The following is a 10,000-nucleotide window of genomic DNA, read 5'->3' on the forward strand; positions in this document are numbered from 1 at the left end:
AAGCGGTAAGTACAAGTAGTGATTTAATATGGAAGTAGCGATCAACTTCACATCGTTTCTCTTAGTAGGATGAAAATAATCTTACTTAAACTGTGATTAATATACAGAAAGCGATCAAAGAACAATCCCTTTCCAATCGTCCAAGCTGTCAATCACACAGCGCGAGTTTAATATGGACACTTGCCAAAACTCGTTATGAAATCAATGACGCTGTTACACTGCACAACGAAGCTCTTACTGTATTTATATACCTCATGTTTGCATTGGTGAAATCATTAGTGAGAGTGCAGAAACTGCGTTGCAATGATAAGATCTTTTTTCACGCGATCAACAGGCTGTCATCTGCTCAATGCTCGTCACTGCAATTTTTTATGTGATTGAAATAGATCTAAATACTTAAAAAACTTCTCACGATTCGTTAATCCCGATAGCTGTAATAGTAAAAACGTATAATAGCTGTAATAGTAAAAGTTTTCCAGATAGTTTCACATGTAATGCCAGATATTTCATATGCAAGCATTTCAGCCAATCACAGCAGAGGGCGTTTACACTGAAGTCTCTCAGCAGACACGCCCCTTCAAACAGAGTGTTCAAACCAGGGAATGAAATCAGGCTAGGAAATATGCCTTTTATTTCTAAATTATAAAAAAATTTGATCTAAAAAACATACTAACATTATAAGGGCACCCCTGGAAACATGATAAAGTAATAAAAATAATCCATGGAATGGGACCTTTAAGAGCAGGCGCGCTTTTTCCATGGCGGATTGCTATTATAACGGCGGATTTGCCAGACGCACGCCAGGAGCGGTTCACAGCTGAGGAGACCGACGTTCTCGTCAGGGCCGTAAAACACAGAGAAGTGACATTGGGGATGGAGAAACACACCCAGATTAGCTTCGGTTAAACAGGCATATGATAATTTGGGTAAATGTGTAAGCTGGATGTATGCTTTTATAATAAATTGTCTATCTATATATCTATCTATTGTAATAATGTATGATTTGCCAAAATGAGAACTGCTGCTTCTGTGTAGATGAGAGAATCAAAGTGTATGAGCGTTGTGCACACGCTACATTATGGCCAAGCCTGCGCCCTTAAAATAGCATATGAATATCATGCGCAACGCGCCACTGACTTTAGACTAGGTTTCTCCTGGTCAGTGGTGGAATTGTTTTCTAAAGCTGCAAAATAGCACCAGGGAACGTTTGCGCCGGAACACGCCTCCTCTTTTCGCTGAACCGCCCCCGGGAGCACAAGTTCATTCCCTAGTTTACCGACGTGCGTCTGTGGAGGGAAAAGTCCGCTGTGCACGGGTGCAAAATAGGAATGTTACATACGCATGTATGAGTACAAAGTCAATTGCGCTGGGTGCAAGATAGGGCCCATTGTGTGTAACTCATTACAAGTCACTTGAGTTATGTAATCAGATTACTTTTTCAAGTAACTAGTAAAATAACGCATTACTTGTAAAATTTACAACAAAATATCAGTTACTTTTTCAAATAAGTAATGCAAGTTTTTCACATTGTTTTCCCATGTATTGACTGACAGCTCTCCTGTCCCCATGTTCAGGCAAATCGAATTGCAAAGGCATTGTGTGTGTGTGTGTGTGTGTGTGTGTAAACATGATGGTTATTGCAGTTCTAGACTAAATGTGAACATGCATTTACTCATCTCACTTGCACAAAAAAATATTCAGTATTCCTCAAAATGAATAAAAACAGTGAAATGCAGAATCAGAATACTATGCAAACCTCTCATAACTAAATATGTTAAATAAAACATACATTTTTATGCATTTAATCTCACTTTATTAACCGATGTACTTGCTTCTGGCCTTCAATGATTCAGTTAAACCATAAGTAAAAAAGATTTTTTATGTTTTTATTGGTAAAGTAAGTGTTAAACTTTCTTCTCCTGCATCTATTCTTCTGTTATCCAGAACAGCAGCTGAAAGGTTTGTTTGAGCGTCGCCCTCTACTGTACACGTGTGAATCTGCATTTTTTCTTTGCATTCATCTTTTGGTGTGAAAGGGTCTTTACATTTGCCCCAAAAATATAACTTTTGTGAAAAAAGTAACGTAACGAATTACTTTTCTAAAAAAGTAACTAAGTAACGCAATTAGTTACTTTTTAAGGGAGTAACACAATATTGTAATGCATTACTTTTAGAAGTAACTTTCCCCAACACTGGTAACACATGCTGGGGTCGTATTCTGCTTTATTACAGATCTTCATCTGTCTTTAGTGTGTAATGTTGCTGTTTGAGCATGAAAAGTGAATTATTCTCTATATCAGTGTTTCTGAACTTCCTGAAACGCCTCCATTGTAGTCTTGAGTTTCCTCCAGGAACGAACACGTCACAATATTCCTCATTATAATAATTCATATGCAGAATAAAGGGGCGGGGCCTGGTTGAGTTAGTTAGTAGTGTGTTAAACTGGCGGTTATGGTAAGGGGCGGGACATTTCCCAAACACACTCGAAGCGCTCGACCAATTACAACACACTGATCCAGCCGACCAATCAGAGCACAGTGTGCTTTTCAGGAGGAGGGGTTTCAAGAGACAGGAAGTAAACAGAGTTACTGACAGACTGACAAACTTTTAAAAAATGAAAGTTTAAAAAAGTTATAGAAGTTTAAGTTTACTCTAAACCAAATGTAGTGTACAAAACATTTATTTTCTTTTAAACTAAATATATATTTTACTAAATAATTTTGACTCTAAGATTGCTATAAAAACAAAGCCAAATGTCCAACCAAGTCGTTTTCCAAATTTAAAATTGATTTCACAAAAAAAAGGATTTTGTTCAGGCGCTCTCCTGTCACAAATTAATACATTTCAGTCACAATATCACTTCTATCACAAAACAGCAGCCACATATGAAACCTTTGAGTCTCAGACCTTTCCAACCAAATGTGTTTGTCAAGATTAGAAAAAGATTTCAAAATAGTAATGTTATAGTATATTTTTTTAAATGTGAAAGATGATTACTAAAAATTGTGATAGGTAAAAAGACAATACAAAAGCTGACAGTTAACAGGTTAATGTGAATGAAACATGCCTGTCACTCACCCAAAGAGGCCAATCCCTGGATGCCACAGCTAGCCCCGCCCACTCCCACCCGACACAGGTTTGGCCAGCATCGACCAATCGTCTGCAAGCATCGGTTGCTAAAGCGATTGGGCTGCATACTGAAGAAAAAAGAGGCGGGAAATCACGGATCATGTGACAAGGCAAGGCAAGATTATTCATATAGCACATTTCGAAGCTCTAGGAATGGAAGTGAAATACTCCACTATAACCGACGCTCAGATAAAGACAGACGCTCACCACGGCTGTAGAGGAGCGATCCGAAGTGTTGTGACATCCCGGCATCCCGCTCCCAGAGCCCAGATCACCTCCTGTCCCGCCGGATCCGACGCGCTTCTGCAAACACCAGAACAGCTGCTGTACAAATGTAGTATTTATTCATTTAGTCATAGTATTCATAGTGTTTAGTCATGTGTGCGCTCGCTAAACACCTGCGACTCCACCGAGTACGGCACTTAAAGGATTAGTTCACTTTCAAAAATATTTTTGCTGATAATTTACTCCCCCCGATGTCATCCGAGATATCCATGTCTTTCTTTCATTAGTCGAAAAGAAATGAAGGTTTTTGAGGAAAACATTCCAGGATTTTTCTCCATATAATGGACTTCAATGGCAACCAACTATACCAATGTTCACAGAAGGTTCAAATGTCCGTCTCAATGCAGCTTCAAAGTCTCGACACGATCCCAGCCGAGAAATAAGAGTCTTATCCAGCGAAACGATCGGTCATTTTATAAAAAAAGAAGATATATATACTTTTTAACCACAAATGCTCGTCATGTACCATCTCTGAGATACGCCACGCATTACATCATCACGTTGGAAAGGTCTATTTTTCCAAGTGAGAAAAATAATGTTGTTTCTGTTTGAATTAAGATAATTTTTCTGACCCTATTGGCAGATAATTTTGCTTTTTTAAGCATCAACTCACTTAATTTTGATTAATTCCCCCAGAAAACAGGACATAATATCTACTACTTTAGTAAATGCATCTTGATTTAAGAATTTTTAGATATTTGGACTGGAAACAAGACAAAAATACACTAAGTAAGAAAAGCATGTTTTTGCAGTGAAACCTGAGCTCACTTTCTCCTTCACATCTTTCCTCTGTTGTTTCATCCTCTCTTCCCTCAACCCACACAATGCTCATCTCTGAATGTGAATAACACAACAGACACTTTATGTTCCACTTTAACTTCTTCCCTAGACGATATCTGTCCTCTATCTTCCAGGCCAGCACATGCCCCGGGTTATCTGATGTTCTTCATGAACACTGGACCAAACTGAAAATACTGCAATTATAAAGATCGATCTGACCTGACCGATCTGTATTAATATTCATCCTTTTCTGTTGAAGTCCATGCTGAAATATGTGACCCTGGACCACAAAACCAGTCACATGGATACATTTTTTGAAATTGAGATTTATACATCATCTGAAAGCTGAATAAATAAGCTTTCTATTGATGTTTGGTTTGTTAGGATAGGACAATATTTGGCTGAGATACAACTATTGAAAAAAAAACTCGGAAAAAAAACTTTCGAAACATTGAGAAAATCTCCTTTAAAGTTGTTCATTTATGTTCACGATTGTGCTGCATTCACTCACAGAAATACATGTTTTATATATTTACGGTAGGAAATTTACAAAATATCTTCATGGAACATGATCTTTACTTAATATCCTAATGATTTTTGGCATAAAAGAAAAATCTATAATTTTGATCCATACAATGTATTGTTGGCTATTGCCACAAATAAATCTATCTATCTATCTATCTATCTATCTATCTATCTATCATCATTATAATGGCGTGTGATTCCTCATGTCACCTGTATGTGAGAGACTGCAGCGCTCGACAGTGACAGCTGACGAGCCACAGCGACCTGTCCGTCAGGATGTTGGAGCAATGAGAGACGCTCAGAGACACAAGACTCCGCCCAGCTGACTTAAGCACCGCCTCCAGCCCCGCCTCCAGCCCGCCCCTCCACACAGTGAGATACAGCACAAGCATCTCATTATATATTATTTTTAAAAAGCATTGTCAAGTCAAGTCACATTTATTTATATAGCGCTTTTTACAATACAGAGTGTTTCAAAGCAGCTTTACAGAGATAACAGGAAAATAATGCAATAAAGTGTGTTTCTAGAAGAAAATAACGTCACAGTTCAGCTTAAGTCAGTTCAGTGATGGTTAATTTTTGTTGTAAAAAAGTTATTAATTTAGTTCATTTATATATATATATTTGGGCTCAGAGATTGGAAATCGCTGCATGTTAGTGTGTGTTTTACCTCGTGCTCCGCAAGTACTCGTCTTTGCTTTCTTTCTTGCCACGAGATCGAGGTTTGAGGTTGTGAAGAACAAGAGACTGAGTCTGACAGCACCACTGAGACAGAGTCATCAAGAACTACACACACACACACACACACACACACACACACACACACACACACACACACACACACACACACACACACACTCGAGGTTAGTATATGACTTTACCCTGGGAAGCCTTTGCTCTCTGCTGACCTCTAGAGGATCGGCTGGTGTAGTGCTAGTTGTTGTTGGTTAGCTGTAGTTAGCTGAGGAAGTCTTGGCAGTGCAAAAGTAGTTATTTGTGGTCTGGACATAATTAATGGAAATAAACCTCTGAACGGGTAAGACTGATCTGAGTCTCTGTCTTCTATTCGGCTCATTCTGTTTAGGTTTGCTGGTTTTGTCTTGTGTTCTGTTTGGGCGTTTGGTTATTGAGATGTGAATTTGAATTTTCCTGATATAGTCTTCTAGATACTTTTGATTAAATTAATTTTGAGTGAATTTTGTGTTGTTTTATTTCAGCAATTTATGTTTCTGCCTAGGGCTGCACGATTATGACAAAAATCATAATTGCCGATTATTCCCTTGAAATTGTAATTGCGATCATTAATTACGATTATCACAATTTACATTGAATGTGTATATATATATATATATATATATATATATATAGGCATATTATTATACATGTTTACTTAAAAATTGTGAACACACACACTGTCCCCCTTTACTTAACATACACATAAATTGTAAGAATATGACTAATAGTAAAGACTACTAAGAAATAAACATTAGGCATAGATGCTAAAGCTATTAAATAGCACTCCCAAACTAGCTTTTGTTAATGCAATGTTGGTATGAGCCACCACAGTCATTTAAAAATATAAAAAATAACACAAAGTGAAAATAAAGTGGCATTTTGGGGTTAATATTGAAACGACAGTTACCATGGTGAATACACAATATTAACAAGAACTGTTTATGAAACATGGAAACTTTTCCTGGTGAATAGAATGAAAATCATCCCTGCATGCAAATCCTTCTCAACTAACACACGACGTACCAGTAACGTGATTTATTGGTATTTTACTTTTATTTCGTGACTTACTAATTTACAACGTAACAACGTTGCATGCTCGTAGTTTCCTTTGCACTTTATACACAGCGCGCGCCGCCGCATTTGCGCGTGCAATTGAAGAGTGTGCGCTACGAGCACAGTATAACGGCTGACAGGACAGGAACGTCCGTTTTTCTGAAGTGAAAGACTTTTTATTTCAGCGTACACACATACGTCACTGCCTGGTAGTTCCTATTGTGCCGGGTTTTCTGAAGTAGTTGTGATTCGCCTCTCATAACATGCTCTAAATGCAAGCAAAGTGGATTTTTTTTTTTTTGTAATCGCGGCTTTGAACGATTACGTAATCGTGGCATCCATAATCGTAATCGCGATTAGAAATTCGATTAATTGTGCAGCCCTATTTCTGCCGTTTCTGTGTGTGTGTGTGTGTGTGTGTGTTGTTGTTTTTCTACCCCTGTGGGGTCTTAAAGGGATAGTTCACTTTGAAATAAATTTTTGGTATGTTTTAGCTCACCTCAAGGGCATTCAAGATGTAGGTGTCTTTTTTTCCGCAGTAGTTTCAATTTTGATCTTTTTAGGTCAAACCGTTCTTGTCTGTCAGTCATATAATGCAGGTCGATGGTCACTGTCTCAAAGAGCATGCACAGAGTCCAAATTAAAACAATTCCCCATTCGTTTTCTCACACAAACCGCTCGTTTCGTGTCTTAGGCCATCAATGTGTACTTACAATGGGGAATTGTTTAATTTGGATGACGGGGAATTGTTTTAATTTGGACGATGGGGAATTGTTTAATTTGGACGATGGGGAATTGTTTTAATTTGGACTCTGTGCATGCTCTTTGAGACAGTGACCATAGACCTGCATTATATGACTGACAGACAAGAACGGTTTGACCTAAAAATATCAAAATTGAAACTACTGCGGAAAAAAAGACACCTACATCTTGGATGCCCTTGAGGTAAGCTAAAACATACCAAAATTTAATTTCAAAGTGAACTATCCCTTTAAACCTGAATGCACACTGAATCATTGGGACATGTGTGAGTGAGAGAGCGTGTGTGTGTGTGTGTGTGTGTTTATGTGGCTGTGAGTTTTTGTGTGTGTGTGTGTGTGTGTTTGTATGTGAGTGTTTATGTGTGTACGTGGCTGTGAGAGAGAGAGAGTGTGTGTGTGTGTGTGTGTGTGTGTGTGTGTGTGTGTGTGTGTTTGTATGTGAGTGTTTATGTGTGTACGTGGCTGTGAGAGAGAGAGAGTGTGTGTGTGTGTGTGTGTGTGTGTGTGTGTGTGTGTGTGTGTGTGTGTGTGTGTGTGTGTTTGTATGTGAGTGTTTATGTGTGTACGTGGCTGTGAGAGAGTGTGTGTGTGTGTGTGTGTGTGTGTGTGTTAATGTGTGTGTGTGTGTGTGTGTGTGTGTGTGTGTGTGTGTGTGTGTGTGTGTGTGTTAGTAAATGTGTGGACATGTTTAGCTATACTGAGGACCAAATGTCTCCTCAAGGAGAGTAAAACTTGAGATTCTCTACTTTGTGAGGACTTTTTGCTAGTTTGCTAAATTGATTAACAAACATAATAAAACATTTTTAAAACATTTGTTAAAATAAATGCAGAAAGTTGTGTGTGATGGGTAGGTTTAGGTGTAAGGAGAGAATATACAGTTTGTACAGTGTGTGTGTGTGTGTGTGTTGTCTTGTCTTGCCTTTGATGACACACGTGCGTTCTCAAGTGTTACTCTGGTCCAAACAGCAGGATGACGTGCGACGCTGCGCCAGTCCTTACACACCTGAAACACACACACACACACACACTTGATAATAACCATTAAAGTGCACACAACAACATTTAATGTCATATTCTCAACACACACACACACCTCAGCGACGGTGAGTAGGGAGCGTGTGTCCAGGTAAATAAACACACAGAATAGAGCAGCTTTCTGCCGCAGACGCTCTGAACACACCATCGATTCCCTGCGTCTGCTCACACACCAGTGAAGCCCCGACAGATCCTGACCTGTAGAGGACAACACACAACACACTGACTTATCAGACATATAGCAACCTAGCAACCACATAGAAACCATCCAGAGTTGCCAAGCAACCATCCAGAGTTGCCTAGCAACCATCCAGAGTTGCCTAGCAACCGTCTAGAAACCATCCAGAGTTGCCTAGCAACCACATAGCAACTATCCACAGTTGCCTAGCAACCACATAGCAACACCATGGACTCGTGGCTTTACCCGTGCGACTGTAGGTCCTGCATCCGGTGTGTTGTTGTGTGTCGTCCTGTGAGTCTGCGGTGTAAAGGGACCAGTTGTCTGAATCTGCGTCTGTGTGTGTGTGTTGGATCAGCCAGGGCGAGTCAGAGCCGCTGTCGGGACCCTCGACTCCTTCACACAACACATGCTGATACTGTTGTCCGTCCCAGTGACCCTCACAACCGCCCGAACCCACAGACAGCGTCCGAAGCCTCCGCTCACACCTGTAGAGACACATCGTTTCATTCTCAGATCACACTTCTTTTAAACCTTTGACAAAATCACACAGAAACATTCAGATCTGTGTTCTGAGCCAGAGAGAGCCGTTGTCATGTATAGATATGAAACAGCTTCACACACAGTCTTTTCAAGCACACAGTTTCATCATTTCTGTCTTACAATCATTCAGATTATCACAGAAGAGCTGGGATAAAAGTTTATAGATCGGATATAAACACTGATGTCTACGGTAGTGATCAATATAGAGGAAATCACCTTTTAATAGAAACTTGATGCTTCAAATAATGATTGTATCATTACATCGTTACACCAGTAGGTGGCGACAAGAGACTGTTAAAACATGTGTTTATCATTGAATCATTCATTCAAGAGATTCGTTCAAAAACACTGATTCATCCAGTAATGAAACAAGTGAAGTCTTTATGAGTGAGTCACTGAATCATTCACTCAAGAGATTCGTTCAAAAACGCTGATTCATCCAGTAATGAAACAAGGCTGCGTCCGAAACCGCATACTCTCTTGAGTAGGTACTTATTTTTAATAAATAGTAACTTCACGACCACAAAACATACGCTCTATATAGTATGAATGTGTGCAGTATGAAAGTAATCTGGTCATACTACATTCGTCATATTCAAGAGATTTGTTCAAAAAAACTGATTCATTCAGATATGAAACAAGTGAAGTATTAATTGAAGAAAGAGTCATCGAATCATTCATTCACACTGATTTTTTACAATTATTTAAGATTTTGTCTTAATTATTAATTATTTAGTTTAGTTGTCTATTCTAATTTAGCACTTTATTTACAAAATATGAATCTCCAACGCGCGTTCACGAGAGCAGCACGACATTGTGTTGATGCGAGAGCAGACGTTGTTGCGTGAATGCGTTGGAGATTAATATTTTGTAAATAAAGTGCAAAATTATGTTTTTTTGCACAAACAAAACACTCGTGTCACTTCGTAACATTGAGGTTAAACCACTGGAGTCGCATGGATTACTTTAATGATGT

General features: G+C 38.9%; 1 protein-coding gene across 2 annotated transcripts in view; it reads right to left on the reverse strand.

Moving 5' to 3' along the window:
• Positions 1 to 10,000, reverse strand: part of LOC309481088 (F-box only protein 41) — a 17,733-nt gene that overhangs the window by 3,097 nt on the left and 4,636 nt on the right. For both annotated transcript variants that reach the window (XR_014199893.1, XM_082145864.1), the window contains exons 4-10: positions 8,728 to 8,969; positions 8,362 to 8,501; positions 8,188 to 8,271; positions 5,390 to 5,505; positions 4,930 to 5,082; positions 3,337 to 3,432; positions 3,079 to 3,197 (exon numbers count right to left, since the gene is read on the reverse strand). Coding sequence is in view for 1 of the 2 variants with exons in the window: in XM_082145864.1 (XP_082001990.1) it covers positions 3,079 to 3,197; positions 3,337 to 3,432; positions 4,930 to 5,082; positions 5,390 to 5,505; positions 8,188 to 8,271; positions 8,362 to 8,501; positions 8,728 to 8,969 (950 nt within the window). In the remaining variant the exon portion in view is untranslated. The remainder of the gene's footprint in view (positions 1 to 3,078; positions 3,198 to 3,336; positions 3,433 to 4,929; positions 5,083 to 5,389; positions 5,506 to 8,187; positions 8,272 to 8,361; positions 8,502 to 8,727; positions 8,970 to 10,000) is intronic.

The sequence above is a fragment of the Leuciscus leuciscus genome (genome assembly GCF_965113295.1).
Source record: "Leuciscus leuciscus genome assembly, chromosome: 18".
Lineage (NCBI taxonomy): Eukaryota > Metazoa > Chordata > Actinopteri > Cypriniformes > Leuciscidae > Leuciscus > Leuciscus leuciscus.